The sequence below is a fragment of the Empidonax traillii genome, unplaced genomic scaffold (genome assembly GCF_003031625.1).
Source record: "Empidonax traillii isolate 1590-97213 ecotype Southwest subspecies unplaced genomic scaffold, ASM303162v1 scaffold547:size421747, whole genome shotgun sequence".
In the NCBI taxonomy this organism is placed as follows: domain Eukaryota; kingdom Metazoa; phylum Chordata; class Aves; order Passeriformes; family Tyrannidae; genus Empidonax; species Empidonax traillii.
In genome coordinates, this window is record NW_020955740.1 from 145375 (window position 1) to 173015 (window position 27641).

Here is a 27641-nt window from a genome sequence, read left to right on the forward strand (position 1 = left end):
GGGAGATGTTATGGCAGTTAACCACCACCCCCTTGAAATCCAAAAGACAGCCCACTTGCCCCCAGAAAGGTGTCCCTGCCTGGTCAGGGCAGATTGTGCTTCAGTCTGGAGGTGCTGGTAGATAAAAGGCTCCCTTGGCCTCACAGTACCCTCAAGTGGACATCCTTCCCTGATCTTGAATCCCGCTACTCCAAGACAATCCCTGGCAGGGATGGGAGAGAACAATCAAAAGGTAGCCGTGGGCCAGGTGAGCATGGGCAGGATCTTCAGCTTCACTGCTCCCATCAGTTCAGGAGGGACAACATGCCCTCATATGGGATGATATTCCTACTGCTCCTCATGACAGGTAAACATTCCAGGGGGAATCACTCACCAAGATCGCCTTGGCAAATGTCAGTTCTTGTGGCTCCTCCAAGGATAAACTTGGGGTCTTTGACAATTTCCTGCAACAGTGAGAGATGCAGAAATTGCTTAGAACGTGCCAGGAAAATAGCACCACCACTCTAAGCCCAGACTTGCACCAGCGCTGACAAACCCTGCATGCCACATGAACTATATTATCCTGCAGCAGTGTAGCCACTACAAAGAACTAGATGGGGAATCTTTGCTAATTAATTGCAGTGTACAGCAATTAAAAAATCAATTATCCTAATTTTTTCATAATTAGTTGGCTGCTAATGAAAGGCTGGCATTCTTTATTCATCTGTAGGCAATTGTTAAAATATCATAGCACAAACTGGTCCATAAGCTTTATGTTAGGCTACAACCCTGGTTAACAGGGCTTTTTGTTAGCTTGCTTTCCCCCAGTGGCTGGAAAAACTACAACTGGCAATTTACTTTTAATTAAATTATTAAGCCTTTTATTTACTTGCACATAATATCCGGAACATACAGTGTCTGACAACCATGAGACAATTTCCTCCTCAAATAAGCAAACTACAAAGGCAGACTTCAGCCTTGTTAATTTTTAGGAGGAGCTAACGCTACCCACCCTTGTGTGCTCAGAGGTCAGAGAGGGAGTCTCTGGTTGCACTAAAGGAATTCTCAAGCGCTCATTTAACCATTTTAATTCAATTACTAGCACCACAGCTGGATAGAAAAATTACAGTGATAAACCAATAAATGTGGCATTCCTCTCTTCTCCCATGAATTGTAAATTGAATTTAATTGATTGAACTGAATAGAAAATGGTAGAGGAGAGTACCTACTATATTACTAGAGGAATATGCCTGCAGTTAATCAGTCTGGCCTATACATTTTTGCAGACCCTCTGGCATGAAGCAGACCCTTCTGCCTAAGCAGCAAATAAAACACATTAATGAGAGGGGAAAAATAGAATGACACATTCAGTCATTTAATCCCTGCATTTGCCTAGATGAAACTGAACTGCTTTTAGTTCACATCACTGTATTTTGTCTGTCTATAGGGCAGAATATTAATAGTCTTGTTCAGCTTCCTGCACTTCTTGCTGAAGCACCTCCTGCTAGCCACTGCTGGAGATGGGGCATTCTCCATAGTGAAGCAGCGCTGCTCCTGAGAAGCTCGCTGTGCAGAGGCAATATTCAGGAGGAAGCTGGTTTGCATAGTTTTTGTTTGTCTTTGCTGCTGGGGAGGAGGTGGTGGCCAGGTTGTGCCCCGGCCACAAGTGCCCCAGGAAGGAGGTACTACAGAACGTCATATCCTCAGACGATGGAGTAAAGGGAAATCAAACAACAGCTCCTCCTTACCTGGCCCACCTGCTTGTTAAATACACTCAGTCTTGTTGAGACTGCACATGAACAATAAAAACCATAGCTCATTGCCTTTAGATGTTGATATAGCACTGCCTGAAAAAGTAGCTGGTCTTCAATAACATACCTTATTTTAGCACCATTACTCCCAAGAGACGTAATTCTCACAGCAAGTAATGTATTTAACTGTTACCAAGAAACTCTGTGTGTTAGCAAGGGACAAGATAAAAAACCTTTCCACTGACATAGGTCTGAACATTAGATTCACGACTCATTGCTCACTACACACCTCTGCAACAGACATATGGAAAAAATGTTTTGAACCTCATATGTCTAGAGCAAAGAAAAATAATTTTAAACAGTCAATACAAAGGAATTGGAAGGATTTTAACTGGACCCGTGCCACATTCTCTACTACACAAAAGCAAACATACTCTACAGTTTTTGAGTGGATACTGGAAAAATAACATTAATTTTGAAGGGATTTTCAGACTGGATGGTGTAATAATGTATCAGGGCTTTCAGTAAGCTAAAGGACAAAACCCAGAGGTGGATCTTACAGTCACACAGAGCATACAGTAATTCAAGGATTCACTTGGACAAGGATATTGCCTAAAAGTAGGGACATGCAGTCGTTAGAGAGATACAACACAGTGACCCAAGACTATCCTGATGCCACATCAAAGCTGTGTTTCCTCTAAACTCAAAAGAAAACAAACTGCACTGCCTGGTCCTATCTCACATTGGTAGTTGGGGTGCATAGAGACCTAAAACAGGCTGGGGGTGAAGCTGTTTAGGTGGTTTCTGTGATTACATTTCTCTGCCTGGTTCTAAAATGTCATACCGGTTGCCCATGGCTGTTCATATTAGGAATATTTCTACCTTACTTCCTCCTGTAGACCAAAAACTCATTTGATATGGGTAAAACCCATTTGCCTTTCTATTTTGGGGTTGGGTTTTTTTCATTCCTCAATTTATATGTCTAACTTTCCCAGACACTGAGCTGTTGAATTCATCCCAGCAGCCGAATTTAGATAGAAAGTAAGAGAAAAAAAAGGGAAGGGAAGGAGAAAGGGGAAATATAATAAGAAAAGGGTCTTCTGTTCTGCAAATTATTCCAAAATTTTGATAAGGTACAGTTTCAAAGGTTTAATTTGTAATGAAAAGGGATTGCTAAACGAAATCATTAAATTTCTGAATTTCTGAATCTTAGAGCACTTAAGATTTATGTAGAAAGTCAAATATTCATCTGGTACAGATTCCTGCATTTTGCTGGTTGCAGTGGGAGATTCACAGATTATGACTAGCTGAGGGTCTTGTTCATGCTGTATACAAACATGCATACCTAGATTTAATCATGTCAAAATAACGAGAAAGCCTTCTCTACTCTCATTACTAAAGATTGTAGATCAGAAGATTTACGCTACTTGTCCCTGAAATTACCTGCATGTATTGTGCTATGCTCCACCCAAGCCGCTATAAAATACTGGCAGGAGAGGCAGTAAAAACCAGTCACCATGAAAGGCAGTTTGAATGCAGATACCCTGCACAGAGGCCATGCTTGTGTGCTCACCCTCTCCAGCTCCAGGCCTATATCCCACTTGCAGAGTAAAACGTGTTAAATTGAAATTGTGTTACAGTGCCTCTATTTTGGTGCTGGTCTTGATGGATAATAGAGATGAAACTGATTTAGCTTAAATGCTGAGGAGCCAGAGAAGAGCATAACTAACACCCTGTCCTTACACATCCTCTCGGCCTCCCCTGAGTTTTATTTCTCACTGTGCAGCTCACAGAAGTGTGTGGTGGGAACTGGAGTGTAAAGGCAGATGCCACGTCAGGTAACTTAACGCATCCTGGAAATGCTTCCAGTTCAGCATACAGAGATCCTGAAGACAGATCATTCTCCACTATCCTTGGGTACCATACCCATGGGCACACAAGCTCTCAACCACTCCTGGTCACATTTTACATGAAAGTTTAACTATTGTGAAGCCCAAAATGGAAAAAAAAAGACAAACTAGCAGCTGGCCAGAACGGATGGCGAAAGGATAACTATTCTTTATGATTTACTGTTGCAGGCACTTGCATTTTTGATGCCCCACAGCCCTCCCGAGTTACCACACCCAAAGTATCTCACCCTCACAGCAGTGTTCCTGCTGGGAGGGGCAGCCCCACAGCTCACCTGGCTTTTAGAGCACAGATAGGCAAAGCAGGCAGCAATGCCTGCACTTGCTGTGTGTAGGGATCTCGTATTTTTTCATAACTGAAACTTGTCCAGGAGTAATAGCTTTAATTCCGCTCTATAGTGTCACTGTGTTAACTATCAAATGCTGAGGCATTTGAATGTCTATCACTGCGGATTAAGATAAGCCAAAATTTAAACTCTTCTTTAAGCTTATTTTATTCTTTTTCTCTCTTGGCATCAGTGTCGCCAAAGGAAAGTTTTCTACTAAGGAAGAACCTTTCAGATTATGAAAAAAGAGAGAATAAACATCAGTCATTAGCAAAAAATTGAAATGTTGCCACAGATTTTCTGTGGTTATTAGTTACAGAGTGAAGTGGGGAGAAGGAACCTGGAATGATGCTGGGTTTGTGATCTGAGAGCATGGGACTAGTGACGCTTCAGGCTCTCACTGTATTATTAATGACTGTTATGCAAGATGCATTAAGAGATACTCATTGAGCCCTTGGCTACTGCTGAATGGCTCAGTAACCATGGCATGTATTTGTAATCTCTCAGTGTTTCCTGATGAAAGTGAGTAAGTAAGTTTAAGACTCATACTCTAAAAATTAAAAGGTTTGAATTTTTTGAAGTTTAACCTTAATTATGAATTTCCTACATTAACAACACTCAATTTTAAAGTTAAAACATCATCATAACGTATTTTACCCTTAATTCCTTGCATGTCCTCTTATTGTCATCTTTTGTTTGGCAATAACGGAAGAGAGAAGGCTGACTATGAGTTGTTTATGCAAGCACATAAATACACATGCATGTATAAGTGTGTCTATACAAAGAGCTACACCTGAAAAATGGGGAAAAGCTTTCTAGCCTTCTCATCCTGCAGCTTGAGGTCCTTGTGAGTGATATCCCAACGCTGTGCCACTGCCCCTGAGATGGGAAGGGTTCCCCCCCAACACTTCACCTCCACATCTCCCTGAACCTTCCACATATTTGGTGCAATCCTGAAGCACAGCGGTGCCCGACTTCTGGCAAGGTGTAAGGAGAGAACACGGCATACTCACCCCAGGCCTCTTCCAGACGAAGGGAATTGGTGGGTTTTCGCTGAAGAAGAGCGAGGAGTTGCAGGCGGGGAAGTCGGAGTCCTCGAAGAGGATCCCCCTGCGCAGGCACTCCTGCTTCAGCTCCTCATAGCTCTTCCCCGAGCTGTGGGTGGGACGCGCAGCCCCGGGTAGCGCAGATGGCCTGGGCTTCGAGCTCTGGTACAAGTAGGGCATGTCTCCCCCCTAGCTGCCGGGGAGCCAAGGCTTAGCTGGTAGTGGGGAGAGACTGAGGAGGCGAGCAGGAGGAGAAAGAAAGGGGAGCAAAAATACCTAAATTGCCTCGTGAAGCGACAGTGGGAGGAAAGGACTGTGGGGTGGGGGAGCCGGCAGTATCCCCCAGTCCCTCCTCCGCTGCGCCTCCTTGAATTGCTGCTGTATGAGACTGGCTTCTCGGCTTCTCTCTGCACAGCAGCAGAGACAAACACCCTGAAAGCAAACAGGGAGGGAAAACAACTGGTCCCGGCCACCCTGGGAGCGGCCAGGAGGTGCCCCGTCCTCCCCAGGGCAGAGCCACTGTGTTTGCCTGGCGTGGCAGGGTGTGGACGGGGTCCGGCACCACTCCCCATCCAGCACAGGCTGGATTGTCACAGGTCCAGCGATGGTTTCGAGGTATGCAGTGCCTAGCCAGAGCCCTTGAGCAGTGTGGTGGTGGTGAGCCTTGAGAGGGAAGCCAGAGCACCACGGCGGGGCGGGGTGTGGTGTAGCTGCAGTGCGAGTTCGCCTGTTTTCTCACAGGTGGGAGAGCAGCCTGGCCCTACGGGTGGCAGGGCTGCCTTGTCGAGCAGGTATTGTCCCCATTAGATGACATGCAGAAGGGACAGCAGGGCCGAGAGGTGGCCGTAGCCACTCTGCTGGCAGGAGTCTGGGCGTGGGGCAAGGGCTGGGTGTGTGCGGGAGGGGTGTTGAAAGCTAGTGGGGAGGGCTCAGACCAAGGTGTGTCCTGGGCAAACACAGGAAAAGTGTCAGAAAATTAGAGGAAGGACTCTAATGGGCTGAAGGAGTTCTGTGAGCAGTGTAACATGGGATTTTAAAGACAAATGCATATGTACTCGTTGCTGATTTCCAGGTGTCACGACTTTGTTCATTTGTCGCCATTACCGGTGAATGGCTGAGAGCACAAGTCTCATGAGGAGAGGCTGAGGGAGCTGGGGTTGTTGAGCAAGGAGATCAGGGGGACCTAGAGACTCTATACAACTGCCTGAAAGGAGGTTGTAGCCAGACAGGGGGTTCAGTTTTTTCTCCCAAGTAACAAGCAATAGAGCAAGAAATAATGGCCTCAGGTTGCACTAGAGGAGGTTTATATTAGATATTAAGAACATTTCTTCATGGAAACGGTTGTTAAGCATTGGAACATGCTGCCCTAAGAAGTGGTGCTGTCACCATCCCCAGGGGTATTTAAGAGACATGTAGATGTGTCACTTAGAGATATGGTTTAGTTGTGGACTTGGTAGTGCTTGGTTGGTGATTGGACTTGATGATATTAGAAGTCTTTTCCAACCTAAAGGATTCTGTGATTCTTTTGCTAATCAGCGTTTACCTGCAGCATCATAACTCACATTAGACAGTAAAACACTGTGCTGGAGAGGATGCCAGACAATGCGCCGAGGATGCTCTAAAGGAATAACGCTCGGTGTCAGACAGACATGGATATTCCTCTCTGCTTGGAAAAGGCGGAGGTGCCACCCTCTTGGAACAAATTAGAGTTCCTGTAATGCAAAACACAGCAGTGAGTACAAACAGCGCTCAGCCTCCCTTTGCTTTAATTGGTCCTTTGGTGGACCAGTTGAGCTTGCTGCCAAGAGATGATTTATGGAGAGCAATTAGGTGAAACAAAATGAGTTCCTTTCTGTTCTGTTATTTTTCACAGCAGTGCTGTGAGGAAAGCTTTCTTTTCCAGAGCATATATTCCCATGTTTATTCCCCATAATTGCATCCATTGTTGATGTCTGCAGGCTCCCTGCTGACACCAAGTTCCCATTGTTCGAATGTATGGATGCTGTCCAAATGTGCGAGAAGAGGCAGGCCTGGTGCTCCAAACGTGGCCATCATTTGACAAAACTTTAGGTTTGGAGAAGAGAGTCCAAGCTACTCATCTCAGCTTTTTCTGCAGTGAAAAGTTCTGAACCTATAAAAAGTGACTTACTGTATACTCGTATGTAAGATCCCACTATAGAGGAGATCCCAGTCTCTCATTGCCTGTAGACAGACCCTCACGGACTTGCTTGGAGTAGATGCCCAGCTATTCAATGCATATAGACAGTCCAGTGAGAGGAACCCCAGCCAAGGGGCTAAGGCAGGTAAAAGACATTTTAGTGACAACACAAGCCCAGGGACATGAAGTACCCAACATCCCACATTCAGCCAGTGGCAAAACCAGGAACTTACTTTATCCACACCACCGCTGTGTGGGCCAGGGCACATTCTCGTACACCAGAGTAACAGGCTGACTGGGGAAAGAGATGTTCAGCACCCTAGACATGCAGCCTTCATACCTGCTACATCCCAAACAGAGTAACCATATATCACTTCAGGGAATTTCTTCTTTTCAGAGTTCAGTTGCATGTGAAAACATGTGGGCTGAGCTGTAGGGTTGCTTGTCCTGCTGCAGGGGAATTCATGCAGTTTCTGTCCTATGTGAACACTCTGGTGTGCAATAAGGAATGTTTTCATGCTGTAGCCTTTCTCTCTGAGGGCAGGCGGAGCTTTTCCCTCTCCTTGCCCTGCTGCCTCAGGTCATGGCACTGCAGGGCAACTTCACGTCTCTGAGATTTCAGCCTTGGTGTCAAGGCATCAAAAGTGCCCAGGAGAGACGGTGCCTGGAGAGGGCAGTAGGAAAAAAAAGGAATGAGCAGAAAACACTTATAAAATGTCTCATTTCTCATGAAAATACAATACCTTACCTGTCACATATTACAAATCATGGGCTCATCTCTGAGGATTTCAGGTCTGAAAGGGCAGCAGCAAACCTATGTAACTTACATACTTACCCCACTCAAGAGTTTTACAAGGACTTTAAGAAGATTTGCTCTTTTACCATGAAATCCCCTTTTGAAAGCAGTGAGAGTGCATTTCTCCTCTAAGATGACTTTTGTTAATGCTGCCTCTTGGTGCTCTCTGCAGTTACTCAGGGTGGGAGGAAAGTGCAGAACAAGTCCTGTGATTGTCACAAGTAGACACACCAGCAACACAGCCCTACTTGCTCAGGAGAGTGGTGGGCAGGATTTGAGCCACTGACTTAGAACACTTCTTCTCCTTAAGCATCGTGGTCTCCTGAGTAAAAGCAGAGAGTATTTTAACACTCTCTGGAATATCAGGTGAACACAGACAGTGAGAGGCTGCAACACCAACCTGTGTACATTTTCACTTGGCACGCTGTTGCAGCAGACATATCGTGACATTTAAGCAATACAAGACAGCCCTGAGTAATAAAGTCCTTCCTCCATGTTTACACTGTCTCAGGAACTGTAGGTTTCCAGCCCACTGGCCCTCTCCCAGCAGAGGCAATAACGCAGGTCTGTCCTTGGTCTGTGAAGTCAGTGAGTGAGCGCCTGCCAGCGTGTGAAAGTGCTGCTGGCTGAGAGAGAGCTGTCAGATCGAATGCAATTAATTCCCAGCAGGCCAGCTCTGGACACCATTAGGCTCCTGCAGACTGCAGAGATCTCTCTACAGGTCACATCACCAGGCAAGACTTCAATGTGACAGCATAACAGCATGAGTGATGCACAGGCTGGCGACATATGTTAAAGCTGAACACTGTTTTATTCCAGATACTGTCACTGAATGCCTGTTCTTGAAATATTAGGAGTTTTATCCATTTCTTTAAGCTATGTCTCCAAAGCACTCAGAGAGTGCGAACACCAGTGCAATCGCAGCTGCCTGCAGGTAACACCCTCATGCCTAGCCAGACTGCTAGGGGGCCAGGGGGGCATCGTACTGAAGAATTGGTGGATCTGGCAGAGGGTGAGCATCCTCTGCAAAGAACAGAACCTCAGGCACATGTACTGCTGATAGAAACAGCAACAGAGTAATTTCTGTCTGCTACTGGGTCAGACTTCCTTGGATCTTCTTATTTTCTTCAAGAAGGCAGAAAGTCTGATTTGGTTTTCGGTGGTTTGAACCACTTTTACTCTAAGAGAGACTTTTATTCACTTTCCAGTGTAATTCATGGAATAGAAGGGGACATAAAGGCTTAATGTAGAAAGTTGTGATTTGCACTTCTCCTTGGCCTCCTTGCTTAGCACCACGCTACAGCTCTGACTTTCAGCCCCCACTGTTCAGCCTCTGCCATGTGCTTTTTCTGAGTCACACTTACATAATTCCTTCCCTAGTAATATCAGGTAGACTCTGGTCATTCAGGATTTAAAGTTGGTTATTCAAATGACAACAACCTGATTAAGTCTTTCATAACCCTGTTGTCATTAAACCTCATGCCCTGTCAACAGTTTAACATTGGAGGGTTTATCTATAGCCTTTGACCTGACTGACCCCACATTCTCAAGTGCTTGTTGCCTGCTGGCTACACTCCTTCAGAGCCATCTGACCTTCTCTAAGGGACTGGTTTAGGTTAGAATATTTAATTTTTGTGCTCTTTCTCCAGGGTTTTGAGGGACATGACTGGTTTTGTCTAGGTCCCTTTATTGTTCTCTCGTATTTGCAAAGATTTAAGGGTAAATGTTATGTGGACTGAGGTACCATCTGTGAAGCTCAGCAGCTCTCTCTCCTTCTTTCCTCCTCTGAATCTGTATGAAGTTATATAAAACATCTTTGTTCTGTCTCTGAGATTAGTCTCATTTCATACTGCTTGGCGCCCTCTGAACCTTGCATTGACTTGAATCCAAATGCCACAGTCCCAGTCACATGAAACCATGCTATTTCTGATACTTTCCACTACTTTGGCTCTAAGGCAGAGCATGGACTTTTGCCCAGTGGCTTGCAGCCTGGTAGGCTTTGCACATGCTCCTGCACACATCTTTGCTAACTGGGGACATGATCTATGGCTCTACCAACAGCCGAGACTAGATAAAATTGAGTCCAGCTCGGGGCTTGTTTTTTACGGACTTTTCTGTCATCTTCTAGCAATAAGGTAATACACACTTTCTCTGGAGTTGACAGGGGGGCTGGAGCATCCTTCTCTCCCTCATTTCCCAAGGCAGAAGTGAGGCAAAGGGATGGGATGTGAGAAAGGTCAGCAGGATGGTCAGAGGACTGGATGGCCCTACAAAATATTATGGACAACCTTGTGAAAAATGCTAGAAAGCAGTGAGAAAAAGGGGACTGGAAATCAAGGGGAGGGTTTTTAAGAAGTGCTCTTTGAAAATCCTGCTGATTAAAGAAAAAAATATCTTGGGTGATTTGCAGGATATCAAAATCTCACTCAAAGGAGGATCTTAAAATTACAGTGAACTTTCATTATCATTTTGCATGGTAGTGAGAGGCCAGAGGCCACAGCCTGGCTGCTTTCATTGTGCTGTCCAACAGCAATGGGTTCTTCTCCTAAGGAGGCACCAATCCCAAATGCAGTCTTGGGACTAATGTGTGCTCATACTACCTACAGCTTTGCCATCACTGCCCGCTGCCATGCCTAGCCATGAAATGCTGACATGGCCCAGACATGCTGCAGGGCCGAGGGTAGGAAGGTGCTGAGCTGTCACCTTGAGTGGGAGCGATCCCATGAGGCAACTCCCCCATCACAGCCTGCCTTGCCCAAGTTACCCTGATGCTTACAGCATTCCAGCCCCAGGAGGCAGCTCTGCTCTGTCTGCCCTCTTTCTGCCCAGCATCTCCGATGGGCTACAACCCCTTTTGCGCACCCAGAAAGAAATATGAAACGTGTCTTCTTATGTGCTTTGGTAAGTGATGCCAACATTATCTGTGCTGGCAGCTGAAGTCATTAGGCAGACATCTAAGTACTTTACCCAGCCAAACAGCACAGCTTTCTGAGCTGTTGTTCCAGCCTTTTGTCAGAGCTAAGCACAGACTGCTGCATTAATTCATTACTTTGGAGGAGTTGCAGTTTTACAAACAAAAGAGGGCTTTTAAGATTATTTTTATTCTTTTTCTTTAGACTGTGAAACACAAAGTGGCAGTGTGGGAGAGGAGCCAAGTTGCAGCAGTCTTCAACTCCCTGAGTCAAGGCAATCCCTAAGGGAGCTCAGCTTTTCCTGGGAGAATAGCTGTAAGAGCACTCATTGAGATATATATATGGTTTTGTTGTTTGGTTTTTGTTTTGTTTTGGTTTTTTTTTTAAGGGGAGGAGTTATGGTTTTTAGAGGCTTTCATCAGGGTGTGTTGCCAGGAGGCAATATTAATTCTTTTCTCACTAGGAATATTCTAGACTCAACATACCATTCCTCAGATTTATTCTTCAAGCAGTAAGCTAAATTGTTATTTCATGGGTTTATAGTTAGCATAGAAAATGTAGAAAAATAAAGGAAAGTAAAAATAAAATGAACCCGAAACTGCAGCAAACCTTTGAGCCTTTGCTTAAAAATCATCCAGTAAAAACAAAAGAGCAGGAAATTCTGATCTGCAAGAAATTTGATTTTTGCCACTTACTGAAACCCCAGAAACTTCAATTACGAGCTCTTTCATTATTTCCTGTAAAAAAAAAAAAAAAGAAACACATCACTGGGTATAAATTTAACTTTCTCCTCTTCTTGCTTTCAGAATTATTGGTTTGCCAAAGGGCAGTAAGGTAATAGCATTTCCAAATGTTACTGGCTGAGACAGCCCCAGCCGAGCCGGGAGCAGCGATGCGGAGCCGACTCCGCAAGGCGGCAGCTTCGGCCAAGGAGACGGGGATTGCCGCGGTCCCTGAGGCGCTGCAGCAGCCTGGACCAGCGCCTGGCTGCGCCCCGATCTCCTTTTCGCTGCAAAATTTAGACCGACCTATAGTTCCAAATAGGCGCTGGTGTGGGAAATTGATTCCCACTTCTGTGTGGCAGGGCCGGAGCTGGTCCTGAAGGAGGTGATGGGTCTGTATAGCAGCCCCGAGAGGAGAGGTCCTGCGAGGCTCTTAAAAACTGGGCTGCCTTAACGTAAGGCTGCCTGGCTCAGTCTCCTTTCTACCAGGATGTGAGAGCAGGAGTGAATCTAGTGTAGCCAAACACTTTGCTAACATCAGTTGTGCACCCCTCAAATTAAAGCAAATTTGAAAGCCCCACTCTTAGGTCGCAAAAGGGTCTATCTTTTTTTTTTTTTTTTTTTTTTTTTTTTTTTTTTTTTTTTTTTTTTTTTTTTTTTTTTTTTTTTTTTTTTGAACTATATATTTGGAGCAGTGGAAATTGCTGCTGCTGGCCCAAGAGAGTTGCAGTTTTGCCCCTGTGGCTGGCTGGCTAAGTGGGACCTTCTATGACTCTGGAAAATGGAAGAGTCCCATAATGCCTGCAGCAAGGAAGGAGCCAGTCTGTTTCTCGTTAATGAATGCATAAACTGTATATGATTAAAACCACTCCTCGAGTGAGGCAGGAGACCACCACAGACAGTCTTCTCAGAAGAACACCAAATAGCAGCCAAAATAGTGGAGTCCTTCTGTTTGCAACTATTTGCCCACTCAGGGCAAGAAGCTGCAGGCAGAGGAGCAGGAGGAGGGGTGGAGGAGTCCTGAGACAGGCTGGGGAGAAGATGAAGGGAACCTGAGTTTGTGCAGGGAACACAGATATCCCATCTTCCAAAGGTCTTTCTGTGGCTATGTTTTGAATTTCCAGGCTAGGAGACAACTATGGTGCATAGTGCCCTGGGGACAATTTGGGTGGGGTCGCACAGGGATGGCACATGTGGTCCTTGGGGTTTATAGGAGCCATGTTTACCAAGTTTTCCATTGCTCCTTGCTCTGAGAACCCATGGCAAAAGCAGGATAAGCTCTCTCTTTCATCATCTGTACTTTGAATGTTATTATTGAAAAGCTTTTTTGCAATCCTCTTTACACAAAAAATTGGGCAAGCTGAGTACATCCCTCATGCTCACCAGCAGCTTTCACAGAAAAGTGGTTTAAGCCAGCAAGGGCAGAGGTCAGGTATACAGAGAAAACATAGGAAAAATCACAGACAAACCTATTCCTCCTTTATTAAAACAGTTAGGAAAAAAAAAATTACTTCACATAGCCTTTCCCCACCAGAGATAGCAAAAATAAACAAACAAAATCAGGCCCATGACAGCTTCCCACAATTTTCACAGAGTGGGGGAAAAATTGGTTTACTAATGTATAAAAACTTGCCTGACCTCTTGCCAGAGCCGTACTCCTCCTTCCTCGCTTATTCAGTCTGGAATAAGCCACCGAATCCTCTGTGTGCAGCTGAAGTGAAAACAGAGCCCATAAGTCTGGCAGGAGACAGAGAACATTTCAGATCTCAATGCAGTAATTCTGACACCAGTTTGTACATGCACACCAATAAAAAGAAGAAAAAAAGGAAAAGTGGCTATTAATATTAAGAGCCTACCCACAGTTTTTTGAAATTAGGTATTTTCCAGGGCTTATGTTGATTTTGAAGAGATAGCAGTATGTTCTTAAATGCTCTGTGCGCAGGAACAGATCCCAGCAATGCTGAGGCTGAGGGTCAGGTTTGCTGAGTGTGATGTTCCATTAGTATAGCTCTACTGAAAGAGTATTTTTAGTCTGTGCTGCAAAATGAACCAGCATAAGCTGGCCTGAGCTCAGACATCTTTATTTCAATCATAAGCTGAAGACAAGCCCTTAGAGAGGATCATGAGAGCTCTTGAATCAAGCAAAATTCATGACAGCAGGCTGTCTGGGGATTTCCCAAGTCAGCAGTCACACCTGGACCGGCATGTTCTGCAGAGGCCAGTGACCATGCCCTCTGTTATTTCATTTAATCTCTTTTTGTGCCAAGGCTTTTGGTCTCTGTGGCGTCATATGGCAGCGCCTTCTGCACTTCATGCATGAAAGAGCCCTTCCTTTCATTTACATTTGTTGTCTGATGCTTTTACTGGGAACCCGCTGGTTCTGGCAATGTTATGAAAGACTGATTCAGGAGTTCCTGTTCACCTTCATCGTTTTACGTTTATACTTCCCATAACAGATCTCTTCCAAATTGAAACATCTTGATCTCTGTAGGCACTCTACTGCTGTACATAGTTTTTTCCTGGAGGTCTCGCAAACAATGGTCCTTCCACTGTTACAACTGACTGCAACACCTGGGGTGTGGTGTACCAGCCAATGAAGCAATAGTCCCTGGTCTTCCCTTGGTCAGATCCTCCCACACAGGTATCCTCTTTTTAACTCTTCTCCCAGGTCCTTTTCCCACTGCCTGTTTGCTCTCTCCGTTTGGAGCCTTGTTCAGACCCCAGGCTATGTTCCCTTACCAAAGCAGTCGAGAGAGGAAACTATATGGATGTTGATGGGGTGTAGAGGTTTAGGATTACCAATGCCAACCCACAAGTTGTATAAACAAACTGTCTGTGGCCAATTCCTCACTCAAGGAACTTTTAGGCTTAATAAAAGGAACCCTCAAACTTAGTAATTAATTATATGTGACCATATACATAGCACTATGTCTAAGTTAGCCATATATTAATTCATAATCTGTGTATGTCAGACACGTCAACTCAAGGTCAGAAGACTCCATGTGAAGGTCTGTAGCCTGAGGCTGTGAGCAGAGTAATTTATTATCCCTCCTCCAGGACTCCCACTTTGCAGGAGACAAAAGCATCATCACAGGAGTATGTCTGGCCCTTTTGAGTTAGGTCTCAAAGCAAAACTTGGGAAAACTGGAAAACAAACTAAATGAACCGGAATAAAATATTTACTATTGTCTTCACACACTGAATTTTACATAGCTCTTCCCAGAACAATCTGGATCAATGAAAACACTTTTTGACAGAGTGGAGACGCAATGTTCTTTGGCAAAAGAATCAATCGAAATTCCAGCTCGGACAAAATAATTTTCCCATTCAAGACCAAATTACATGCTGCTGGCTGTTGGGTTAGTGTTCCTCTGCCAGGGGTAAAATTTCTGAAGCCTATCTAGCAGTATTTACAAGAAGAAGTGCTAGAGCACCATAAACGAGAAATTTTCATGAGGCAGGGGAATGCTTCCACATTAGCACTTCAGAAAAATAAGGCTGACCAGGAGATCTGATCCCTTTGAGCATGGTTGCGAGGAAACCCATAACCACAGCACCAGTGTTTTTCCACCCCTCTTTGCTGGCTCTCAGCAGCAACCATGAATAACAAGCAGGAAAAACAGAGGCAGGTTTTGAAGAGAAATGAGGGCAGAGGAGGGGGGGAGGGAGGCGGGCCCATCTTATGCAAGAGTGAATATAAAAGGGGGAGCAGAGTACCCCTCCAAAATTGCAAAGAGTGGGGCAAAAGGAGAGCACGAACCTCATCGCTGAAGAACAGGTTTGAGAGGTCTGTGTTTCTTTGTACCTTTACTGTGGCTGTTGCAGGGAGAGATTGATTAGGAAATGTGTGTGGGCCATGGGCTAGTTTTGCACAGGGGATGCCTGTAGGAACAGCCTTTCTTTCATCTTTAGTTCCTTGTTGCCAGAAAGCTTTTTGCCCAAGTTTGACCCAAAGCAGGTTTTCTGGCACAGCTCTCTTTAGGGGGCAAAATCCTTGGACAGCAGAGCTAAAGGGCAGGATAGAGACTCTTCTTTCTGAAGTGGAAGCTCTATCTTTAAGCGCACTCTCATTCCTAAAACCATGTCAATCCAACAAGAAAAAAAGCCTCACAGCAGAGTCCGCATCTAGTAATTGGAATAATGCTCATGCACTCCTGCTTAAAAATGTCTCAGAAGTAAAATGAAAGACTAACTGTAATTATGTACAACTGGGATAAAATATGTTGCAGGTGTGGCAGGCTATGTTCTCCAAGGTCTGAAACCTTCTCCTTTGACAGAAACTGTTAGAAGATAAAAGACAAAGATCTAAGAAGTGCACTAGTGTGTGATGCATCTTAATAGGGCAATATTAATTGAGTGAACATAAGTGATTGATTGGCAAATGAGGGGAGAGCTGTGTCTGAGCTTTGTAGTAGAGCATGAACATAAGGTGAAATCAAAGGTTCTCCCTCATTACTGAGGCCAGCCAAATTCCCGGTGGTCTGCAGCAGGAGTAGCACTGTGGTGAAACCAGGACATTGAACATTTCTTCATGAAACTTTTTTTCTTGAGAAAGCTGGGTATTTTAATTTGATGACTTTATTGACTGGGGGAGAGGTTAGGGAGGAGCAGGGAAGATGATAAACTTTTGTGCTCCTCAAGGGCATTATCAACAGAAAATAATAGAACTAAGTCTGCAAACATCAGAAGAGACCCAAATGTCAGCTTATCTGAAAACCCTGAGAACGTTCAATTAAACTGAACTTTGTTTTATGTGACAGAGCCACCAGACCACCATGCTGGAGTTATTGTTCAGGTGCCTCCTGCTCCCCCTCTTCTTCAGGGCAGCATCACCTGCAACCAGGGATGCCTGACTTAGGGCTGGTACCTATAGCAAAACAAGACCACCAGCTGCAGAACAGCTTGGTCATGACCTGCAGGGGAGCTGGAAGTAGGGGATACCTGAACAACACTGCCCTAGGGGTGCTACAGCACAGAGGAATAATGATTTCGGGGGAAAAAAAATACAGTGGCTGCATGTTTTGTGATTTCCCCTTCCAGGGCTTATTGTCCACAGCAAACATGGCACTATATGTACTATATGTTATTAGCTTCACTTGTAGCTTATTAGCCAGAGGCAATAATTCTTTTTAATAAGGATACTTTTCAGAATTTTACAAAATGCAAAATGCCCTTCACTGAAACAGCCTTCATCTGTGTGTCCTCAATACAGAGAGTATCCTTAGTACAGTGTCCTCAGTCAGGCTGGGTTTGCTTCTTCCCTGTGTTCAAGCCTCATCTAGGAGGACACAGTAGACCAGCTATAGCTCACAGGCATGGTGTTGTCTGGCCGTCTGTGCGTGCTGCTGATGCCAAGGGCCTCATGGGAACCCACATGGGTGGTGGTGCCGGAGATACAGATTTGGGCTGTGCTCATGTCCCATCCACACCTCCCCTGGCCTCTAAGGGACCAGCTGTCTCCCCCAACATGCCTGCAGGAAGGCCTCTAGGGGAGAGAGGAAAGAAGGGGGATTGCAACTTGAAACATATCTTGTTCTCTTAGCATTTAGCTGAACAAAATGCATTTTCATGGAGGAGCTACTTCTCCCATTGCCTATATCTGTAGATGAGCTGCATGCATTTCATACCTGTCTGGAGAAGGTACAAATGCTCAGGGACTGTTCTGCAGCCAGAAGCTTCCTCAACTGAGATGCTCAGGCGGCAAGAGGACAAAACACCTTGAATATTTCAAGCTGTTTGTTTAAACCTTCAGTGCCTGATAGCATGTCATACAGGTCTGGGCTTGGAACCACTTTCAGATCTCATTGGAGCAAAGCTAGTTAGTTTATTTAAATGAAAAGCAAGACTGCAGAGACCGAGATTTCCCATCTCTTTGGCATTAGGCACCTGGCACACAGCCCTTGGGCTGGCAAGACTCAGCTCTCTCTGTCTCCACCTTCATCCAGCTCCACTGGCCAGGTGCACTGAAAACATCCTTCTCTAGAGCCTCTCTCCTTGAACCCAGCATGTAACTGGGCACTGCAGTACAAATCATGCCTGACTGGCCCTCTGTAATCAAAACACAGATGACAAATCAGCCTTACTCCTGTTGGAGCCATGGGATTTTAATTACTAAGTATAACAGGGGCACTGAATAAGACCAGTCTAACCATCTAAACATTATCCCTAGTTTTGATTCACTGTTAATTTGCTTAAAGAGGAAGAAGGGGCACACCAGAATTGGAAGACAGTTTCAAAAGCAGCAGACAGATCTCTAAATCCCACCCTTTTCGCCAAATAGGACTTGGGAGACTGAGAGGTATGAAATCTCTGTTATACAGCACTGGCAACCTTGTCCATCTGGCTTTCATCTTCTCCTTTCCAACACATTTTGTTTTGAAGAGGAAAAAGAACAAAGCCTTGACATTTTGGACAGATCAAGAGGGAAAGAAAGGGTAAAAATTGAGGGCTTAATCACTTTACTCTGTAATAACATACATGCCTCACACACTGATGGGCACCCAGGATGCAAGATAGAGATTAAAGGTGATCTATCTGAGAAGACAAAAATCTAGTCCAACTGTACAACAAATATATATACAAAGAAATCTGCCTTCCTTTCAGTCTGGCATAAAATGAGCTATTTTCAGCTCCTATAATCAGTTATTCTGCATAGTAAAACGCCTGTCTGTCTTAGTAAATGTGTAACTGCAGGCCACCCAGGTGTGCTGGGTCTGGTTAAAGGTTGTGTATCCGTCCCTGGAACTTTCTATGCAGCTGGTGTTAAGCTGGGCTCAGGTTTCATTGGGCCCTGTCTGGCCTGAGCTCACTTTTTTCATCCCCCCAGCCTGTGATGTAAAGTAGCTTTGCGCAATGCCGCTGCAGACATGTAGAAAGGGTCCTCTGGTAGAAAGGGCATAAATCCACCTGCAGTCACACCACCTCAGAGGGAAGAGGTACAGTGGGGAGCTCACCTGAGAGGTAACAGTGTCAGCGGGGCAACGGAAGGGCAACACACACCAGGACAGAGGCAAGTAAGCACTCTTACTGAATTTTCTTGGAATAGTAGTTTTCAACTCAGGTGTTCATGCTTTTCTGAAGGGCTTAGGGCTGTCTTCTTTAGGGAAATAAACCAGGCAGACTTTCCACAGATGGGCCTTAGGGGAAGTGCTGGCAGGGAGAACTGCTCCTCTTGCTTCTGCTCACGAGAAAAGAGCTGAACTGGGTGCGCTGGCGGCCATAGGGAAGTAACCGCTGGGCACCAGCAGCTCGTAATGGCACAGCCTGCCTGGGTGGCACAGAGTGACCCTCCCTGCTGCTGCAGGAAGGATCAGGAAAATGCCTCGAAAGAACTGTATGATGGAGAGAACAGTGTGGGCAGTGCTTCTAATCTGTGACTTTTTGGTTCATTTTCCTGAGCTGTCCCAATATCAAAAATGCGTCACATGGTCTAGAAATGCACTAGCAGAGTGGCTGGGCTCTCTGTGGAGATGAAGTTGGGAAGGCAACTCCAAAGATAATTTTTTAACTGGTCATAAGCAATGAAGAAGCTCTGTCACACATGTCACTTGGTGCCAGCAGGGCTGGGGAGGCGAAGAGGGGACAGCAGCAGAACTGTGCTGCATGTAAAATAATTTAGAGGATGAGGTGGGACACAGTGGGGTACAACAATCCTTGGGTGAAGGCACGGGGCCAGAGATCTACAGCAGGTCCTCCACTTCATGCCGCTGGGGAGCAGTTTCAGGCCTGATGTGCAAGCACTCTCTAGGAAGATGCTTATACATCACAGCAGCAGAAACTCCATTTCTAGCAGCAAACCAAGCTGTTAGAAGAGTTTAAATCCTGAGAACGTAGATGTCCGCATGAACAGACATCCATACTTTGCAAGGTATGTCTAGTTGTCAAGCATCTGCACATCTCAGTTTTTGGAGGTGCAAGAGAGTAGTGACACTGCAAACTGGAGTATTGTTAGGTGTGAAACACTTGGGGACCCCTCAAGGGAGTTAATATTTTTTATACATTGTAAATCAGGCTGGGAAAGTGCTGGATCTTGAATGGCTGGGTTTAAACCCAAACACTTCCACCTTGTGTAAATTCAAGTGCTGGTGAGACAGACATTGCTCTGAGTCCACTCAATAGGCTACCGGAATTACAATATCTGACAGACTGGTGTGACTGGAATTGTCTTGCAGAAAGCAAGCAGAAAGCAGAGCTTGGGTGCTGACAAGGCTTACAGCATTTTGTCCATCCAGTGAGCTCTGCAGGACTTGGAAAGGGCTGAAGAGGGTGAACAGAGCTGCAATGAACAAGAAGTTACTAGCAGAATAAAAATACAGCTCTGAATAACAGAATTTTTGGCCAATAATAAGTGTTATAGATGCATAATTTTCAACATATTTGGATTTCAAGTACATAAATTCAAAGTCATATACTGGAAATCCAAAAATGCTGCTGCAGAACTATTAGTTATCAAAAGATTGGATATGGATATAGGAAAAGTGAGAATTCCAAAAATGTAAAATTTGTCAGTGGGTATACCTGTCTGTGTCTGTTTACGTTCCTGACTTTCTCATTCCCAACATGCACTATATCCTTTGTGCCAAAACACCAGTGACACCCACAGACAGTAAAAATCTCTGCTTCTCATCAGGAAAAACAAGCAGCAGGTGCTCTTTTACCGCAGGAGAAGACTGCCTGTACAGAAAAGTAAAATTCAGCCTACCCCTTCTAACTCTGTATTCAGATACAGGTGGTGTTATGAAAATGGTTTCAGTGTTACCACATTTGTACAAGGGAGCCTGGCGTGTGTTTGCCTAGGTGTTAGAATGAATGTTTGCACTGGGCTATGAAAACGTAACATGCTCTACCAGTGCCAAGTATTTTGCTGACTAGACATACTAAGCAGGATCGTTCCATGTTTGGCCCTACAGAGAACTGGTTTCCAAACCCACTTCCTGCATAACAGCAGGCGAATGGCTTAGCCCGTCTGTGTGTCAGCAAGACTCAGCGTGGCAGTTTGCAGAGATAACTCTGACCAGGTCCCAGGAACAAATGCTGTTGCATTATTATAATGTTTTGCAGAACTAGCATGCTCTTGTCTGCAGGCCTAACCAGCCTGAACAACCATATTGCTTCCCATGCTAAATCGCTGGGGTACTGCCATGGGTAACGGAGTAACATCTGTGCTCAGCATTTCCCCACCTCCTGCCATTGAAACTGGTGTCCATCTGATCCTGGGCTTTGCCGAGAACAGAGTCAGACTAGTCACGACTAAATACTGAAATTCCTGCCTTTGCATCTCCAGTGCAGCACTAACACCTCATCCTGTGATTCAGAGAAACTGTACTTAAAACAGGCTGACCAGTCTTTTTTTCTCCCCACTTTTTCTTTCAGCAGACACCGGGGAGGCAATTTTCCAACATGAATCTGGTAGCAGATCTTCTCTGTTTGTTGGCTTGCCTTGCCCTGGTGACTTGTGACAGGGTCTATGTCCACCCTTTCAATTTGTTTTCTTTCAACGAAAGTGACTGTGACAAGCCGGAAAAACTGGTTCAGGAGGGAAAGACGAAAACTATTATCCCTGTCTCCATTGAGTCTCAAACCACACCTGCCTACGAAGATGACCTGAGTGACAAGGACAAGTTGGAAACCCCGAGCCTAAATGGCTGGGGGAAGGAGGAACCGGGCTACCTGAAGGACTTGGTGTACATCCTGGGGGTGCGGTTTTACGACGTGCTGCGGAAAGCACAGCAGGGCCAAAATGTGCTTCTGTCCCCAACCAGTCTTTACAGCTCCTTGGTGTCTTTCTACCTGGGTGCCTCAAACCAAACAGCACTTGATTTGCAGGGTTTGCTGGGACTTGTTCCCCCCTCTGGAAACCCTGACTGCACTTCCAGGGCAGTCGGCAGCAATTTCCTTTCCAGCCTGAGGACAATCGAAAGCCTCGTGAAGAGCAAGGATGAGGAGCTGCTCTTTTCCAAGACACTCTGCCTGTTCTCTGCCCCTGGAATACCTCTATTTGAACTGTTCATGCAGGACTTGCTCCACTCTGCTGATGCTTTCTACGCCCGAGCTGTTGACTTCACAAATCCAAGTGAGGCAGCGAAACAAATAAGTGCCTTTGTGGAGGCCAAAAGCGAGGGCCAAAGCAAGTGCTTACTGACAGACATCGATCCCTCTGCAGACCTGCTGTTTGCGGTGGACGTCCACTTGGCAGGTATGAGGCAGCACTGCTTATTTTGGGAGCAGGCTGGGTGAAGGACAGGCAGTGGCCCTGCTGCCGGGAAGGAAGCAAGGTCACTCCCAGCTAGTGGTGAAAGGGAAGAGCTCAGATGAAAGGCTGGACTACTGCTCCCCACCACTGTGTTGGGAGTCCTGCTTGCACTCTGCCACAAGCCAGCAAGGGCAATGGGAAGGAGGTGGAGGGAGATGGCCTTGAAGAAATCTTCCTGGTCCAGGAAGCTAAGGATTAGGAAGGGTATGGGAAGGTGCATGAGAGACAATGGCACAGCATTTCTGACTGCAAAGGAACTAAAAGTCACGAGAGACCTCCAGCAAGAATGATCAGGAAGTAGCTTTAAAGGAAAGCAAAGAAATACTTTTCCCTAGAACCTGTATTTCTGCAGGGGAGCTGGGGGTAGCATGCCAGAGGTAGATACAAGAAAGGCTAAAAAATATAATGGACATGAATTGTCTAATGGCTATTAAACATAGAAGTCTGGAGGCAACATCTGGCTCAGGAAGCAGCCAAACAAGCAGGGGAGCATATACAAATCTAGAAGAAATTTGTCACCTAGGGTCATTCCATGCTGCTGTCCCAAAAATTTCCCTGCACTACAAGTGAGCCTTCTCTTCTGAGTGTAGATGCTTTCTAACATCCTTGTGACTCAATGCAGTATCAGAGACCATGCATTTTAGGCATCTTTGCTCTGCGACTGACAGCCTTTTCCACTTCAGTTATCTTCCCTACATTGTAGACACATTTCTTTTCTGCTCCAATGTGGTTGCCAAACGGTTCCCAAACCCAAGGCTTCTTTGATGTCCTGATGCGAGAGACCTCACTGTAAAAAAACATTTCTTCCAATGTGTCAACTATCACCTTCTATAGAAGGAAACAGCCATATTAAAATCTTAACATCTTTTAGAGCACTTTCAGGAGAGTTTGCGCCACCCAGTTACACATTGGAGAGCACAGATGTCCAGACCCTCACCTAGCAGGGAGCCATTTCAAAAGCAGGGGTGCTGATTATCCATTGTTCACAACTGGCACAGTGTTAATGGACTCAGTCCCAAAGTCAGTAGCAGAGCTTTTCAATTTTGCAATATTTTCCCAAGATTACTTAAAAGCAATTAGAGGTGAACATCTCCACTTCTTTATTCTTTGTTTTGCTTACACCCTCCCCACCTCCTACCTGCTGCTTCTTTTGGTGAAGTTAGAGTAGGTAAAAATGTCTAATTGTTCTTTTAATGCAGCTCATTTAAGAGGCAAGTGTTCCTATGCAAACCCACTTACTACATATTAAATATGTTAGGGTCCAGCATTAATCTGGATTTATTGGAGAACAGGTTAGTTAACAGTACAGCTAGACCAGCTCCTATTTTAATTAATATACCAATATTAATTACTTTAAGGAGTTCCTTTCTTTTTTACGAAATATACATCTGTTTTCCTAATTCCCTAATTCCACCAAACGATTCTGAGATTTCTGGTCTTTGCTCCCTTGCTGACACCAGTTGTTTCTTCAATGCTAACAGGATTATCTGCCTAACTGGGCAGCAGCACAGATCTATGGCAGTGAGCAGATAACATGTTGAAATGCAAAGCTGCATAGAAGTAGCGGGAGGCGAGAGCAAGGCTTCCCATACTAGTGAACCAGGAAAGAAATTTCTGTTAAGGTTTAGCAAGTGTTCAAGTATGTCCTTTTTTAACCTGTTGTTTGCTCAACCAACACTTTGGTGTTATGCTTACAACCTTCCCCGTTGGTTTGTAAGATTGTGAAGGGTGAGACCTCAGGCAGAATTTGTGCTGCTGTCCCTCTCCCAAGTCCACCAGGCTGCCTGAGGGTGCTCCTGCAGTAAGGGATGGATATGCTTCCAAACATGCCATCATCACTGCTTGAGGGATGGAGAGGAAATCAAGCAGACCCTCTGCAGACAGCCAAGCAAGCAAAAAGACTGTGCCCAGGAAAGGCCACAAAGCCAGTAGAAATAGAGCAGCTTTGGTCACAGTGGTCCCTGTGCTGTGATGCACCAGAAGGCATATTAAAGGGAGGATACATATGTTTACAGTAGTTAAATGTGATTTTATACACACAGTCTTCTCTAATGCACAGCATATTGTTTTTAAACAAACATATATACCAGCTAAGGGGCAAGAGGGGAGGAAGGAAGAAAAAAAAGAATCAATTCCTTCTTTCTCAATCTGTTTTTCAGTGAATGTTAAGCAAGCCTTCCAGCTCAAAGAGCCTCAGGAGTTCTGGGTGGATTCAAACACAAATGTCATGGTCCCTATGTTGTCCATCACGGGGACATTCCAGTACAAAACTGATGCCAGTGGGACTTTCTCTGTGGTGGAAGTCCCTATCGGCAAGACGGCACTGCTGGTGCTGCTGCAGCCCACCAACGGCAGTGACTTGGAGCACATGGAGTCCGAGCTGACGGGGCAGTCCTCAGCCTGGCTTCAGCGGCTGTCCCCAAGGTAGGGAGGGATGGGTTTGGGGTGCACCACACAGGCCTGCCTGCTTGCTGATAGGGGTTGGATCCAGCCAGGGAGAGTTTACTACCGAGCGCAAGGAGAAACACCTGCAGACCCCGAGGCCTCACTTCAAGGAAGCTTTGGTGGGATCAGCCTTTTACCTGGGGATATTCCCAGGAAGGTCTTTTCACAGCTTCCACCCGTTCCCCAGGACTGCCCAAACACTATGCTTTCACAGTGGAGAACAAGCACTCACTTGCCTCTCTCTTTCCCGCTCTTTTCTGCAGAGAAATTAAATTAACGCTGCCGGTGCTAACAATAGAAGACAGCACTGATCTACAGGAGCTTCTTGCAGATATGAAACTGCCTGCACTGCTGGGGAAGGGGGCAGATTTCAGTAAAATAAGCAACACCAGTCTAACAATTGGAAAGGTACGGTACATGTCACTGGCATTAAAAAAAGCATGCTTCCTGCACAGTTTTAGCTTCATAAACTGAATAAATGTACCTAGAACAAAGCAGTCAGAGCCATGTGGGGGACATATCTAGTAGGGGACTTACAGCATGACTGAAAAATGTGAATATTCCTTGGATTAATTTATCAGCAACAAGAGGTTGCTCTTAGTAAACTACTTAAATTTCATCACTACAGCACATAGCATGTTCAAGATTTGAGTATGCTAGGCTCTGTACATACAAATTGTACTGCATTCAGTACTACCTCCAGTTCAAACAGCTGGAGCATGTAGTAGAGGTTGCAGATACTGGGCTATTGAGGATAATCCTCCATCACTTAAAGACTACTCCCAGAAATCACACAGAGGTGCATGCAGCCCACAACGTCACCTGAAGACGGCTCCAGAGCTCCAGCCTCAAGGGGAAGAAAGGAGAGCTTAATTCATAAAAAGAGGGCATACTACATTCCAGAAATATAATTTGTGTGCCTTAGTTTTATTTTTAGAAGGTGCCCCACCCTCGGAAGTTCTATCAGGGGCTTCAAGATATCCTGGTCTTGGCTGGGAGTTAATTTTCTTCTGGTTAGTGCTATATTTTGGATTTAGTATGAGGAAAGTGTTGATAATACACTGGTGTTTTAGTTGTTGCTGAGTCAGGGGAGGATTGAGCGAGCAGCTGTGTGGTACTTATGTGGCAGCTGGGGTTAAACCACAACAGAAGGGTAACAGGATTACACACCACCCAAGTGTACAAGCAGTTGTACAGCTTTTCCCCAAGTACTCCAGAATCTTTTTTAAGCATCCATGGAATGTAATGTGCTGCTTACAGCTGATCTAAGTTATCAATTGCTTCATGTGCTTTATAATTCACTCAGACTCATATTTGTCTCTTCACTGTCATGCTCTGATGACTCCAGAGTTACTCGTACGTTTTGCCTTACAGGTATTAAATAACGCCTTTTTCAAACTGACTGGTGAGGAAACAGATCAGGCAGAAGATCCTGCAGCACAGAAGGAAGATGGGGTGTACCTGGATATAAAGCTGAACAAGCCGTTCCTTTTTGCTGTTTTGGAAAAGAAGTCAAGGGCAATGCTTCTCCTTGGCAGAGTAGCAAACCCTCTGCATGAGGTTTAAATGCAAACACGGGGGATAAGAAAGGAAGGGAATGATACCATTTCCCATCACTGTTTTCTTATTCATCAGCTGTTTTTGTGATGTTGCTGAGTGCTCTACTTAGAGGTGAAGCAGTTAGTGTTTGAAATACAGCTTTTTGAAAGCTAACACATTGCAACATTTCATCCTCATTCACAAGTTTCATGTGAGGTGACACACTCTTCTTCGAGCTTCTCTTTTTATTCTCACTTTGTCTCCCTTTTGCTCCCAGGTCCCTTTTTTGATGCAGTGGGACAGGGCAGTGTTTCGATGCAAGGCATCGACTTTAAAAAAATAGTTTTATAAGCACAAACAGCATTTACTATAGAAAGGTATAGAAAGGGACCTCTTTGTTCTTAAAGAAGCTTTTAAAATTTTTTGTTTGGTCAGTTTTGCAAGAGACACCCTGTTTTACATTACGGTGAAAATTTTGCAATTATTCACAGAGATTTCTAGCTTCATCAGCAACATTTTCCTTTAAAAAGCTGCCAACAGCACAGGGCAGCCTTTGCTTGTCCCACTGAGACAAGATTTTTTGCCTTGAAAGCAAAAACACGCTCAGAGGAAGTTTCTTCTTTCTGCAGCTCAGATGGATACATTAACTTCTTAACCCCATGGAAATGCTAAAAATAGGGCTTGGTAGCATTAATGAACTGTGATGGATAAATACTCAGAGTGGGACACAATTATCTCTGATTTTTTTTTAGGGGAAAAAAAAAAAGGCCTACTATTCCAATACAGTTGCATTCCTTAGATTACTTCCTAACCTGTGAGGCATTTATTACAGCCTTGTAGTAAAAAAAGACACTACTGGATAGATTCCAGTTCTGTAATCTCTAACATACACAAACCATATGTTCTTTAAAAACGGCATTAATGGCAGTAATATATATTAGTATAAATCGTGGATGTGGTGCTGCCACTTGCAAATAAAATGATTACAGTGGTCCAGTCCAACTGTTAACAGAGTTTGAAGCATTAAAGTGGAACAGCAGATTTTTTAGATGACTCTTGAATTAGGGAGTGAGGAACTGGGAGATAAACCTTGTTACTAAGGAAAGCCTCCCAGTGAAACAAGGATTTCCACCTCTCATCTCTAGATTTGTCTTTAGTACTGATGGCATTTAGAAAATAACTGCAAACCTCTTGGGCATAAGATGGTAGATGCATCCTAAAGAGCACAGCAGCTCATTATCATCCATAGTGCTCCAAATGTCTATCTAATCTAAATGCACTAATGCCAGCAGCTTGCTATCAGTGATGTACATATGTGACAGATCCTTCTAGCTTAATGGAAAATGCTATGACATTGTAAATAAAATAACACAAATCCCAAGAATACTAGATTTCAAGTGCTGTGATATAGCATCCACGTATTTATCCAGTTACACTGTATGTATTTCAGATGCTCTAACATCTAAATATTGTACTTGTATTATGTACAGAAGCAATTAACTGCAAATATACAGAGATGGATAGATGCAAATAAACCCACTTCCAATTAAATTAAAAAGTTCATGCTAATATAAATGTTACCCCAAGGTAGCATCAGCTACAAATAAAATTTCAAACCGCAAAATGTTCCATTTCTATGATAAAGATGGATTATAATGAAAGGAAGCCCCTGAAAACACTGCTGGAAAGTTTGGGACAAAATGCCATTCCTCACAGGTGTGGGCTGCATGCTCTGGGGACTCCATGCCCTGTTCTGTGGTTACAGGCAGAAAAACAAACCAACCAACCCACCATCTACCAAACCAAAT

The 27641-nt window shown here is 44.7% G+C and overlaps 2 protein-coding genes and 1 long non-coding RNA gene across 6 annotated transcripts in view; 2 read left to right on the forward strand and 1 right to left on the reverse strand.

The window, feature by feature from the left end:
• Positions 1-5189, reverse strand: part of CAPN9 (calpain 9) — a 27118-nt gene extending 21929 nt beyond the window's left edge. The window contains exons 1-2 of the mRNA XM_027897547.1: positions 4977-5189; positions 374-443 (exon numbers count right to left, since the gene is read on the reverse strand). Of these exons, the coding sequence (XP_027753348.1) occupies positions 374-443; positions 4977-5189 (283 nt within the window). The remainder of the gene's footprint in view (positions 1-373; positions 444-4976) is intronic.
• LOC114064471 lies at positions 3517-27602 on the forward strand. Its single transcript, XR_003572759.1, has 3 exons — positions 3517-3527; positions 20237-20242; positions 27421-27602. It is a non-coding gene; the product is annotated as an uncharacterized LOC114064471 (long non-coding RNA).
• AGT (angiotensinogen) lies at positions 15282-26681 on the forward strand. 4 transcript variants are annotated; one of them, XM_027897545.1, is made up of 5 exons: positions 15282-15375; positions 20958-21792; positions 24009-24273; positions 24558-24702; positions 25669-26681. In XM_027897545.1, the coding sequence occupies exons 2-5, from the start codon at positions 20997-20999 to the stop codon at positions 25858-25860; spliced, it is 1398 nt and encodes a 465-aa protein (XP_027753346.1). In that variant the 5' UTR covers positions 15282-15375; positions 20958-20996; the 3' UTR covers positions 25861-26681. The 4 variants fall into 4 exon arrangements, with proteins under 4 accessions (XP_027753346.1, XP_027753347.1, XP_027753345.1 ...); XM_027897546.1 differs by having other exon boundaries at positions 15341-15384; XM_027897544.1 differs by lacking the exon at positions 15282-15375 and adding an exon at positions 18347-18610.
• Positions 27603-27641: the final 39 nt, after the last annotated feature.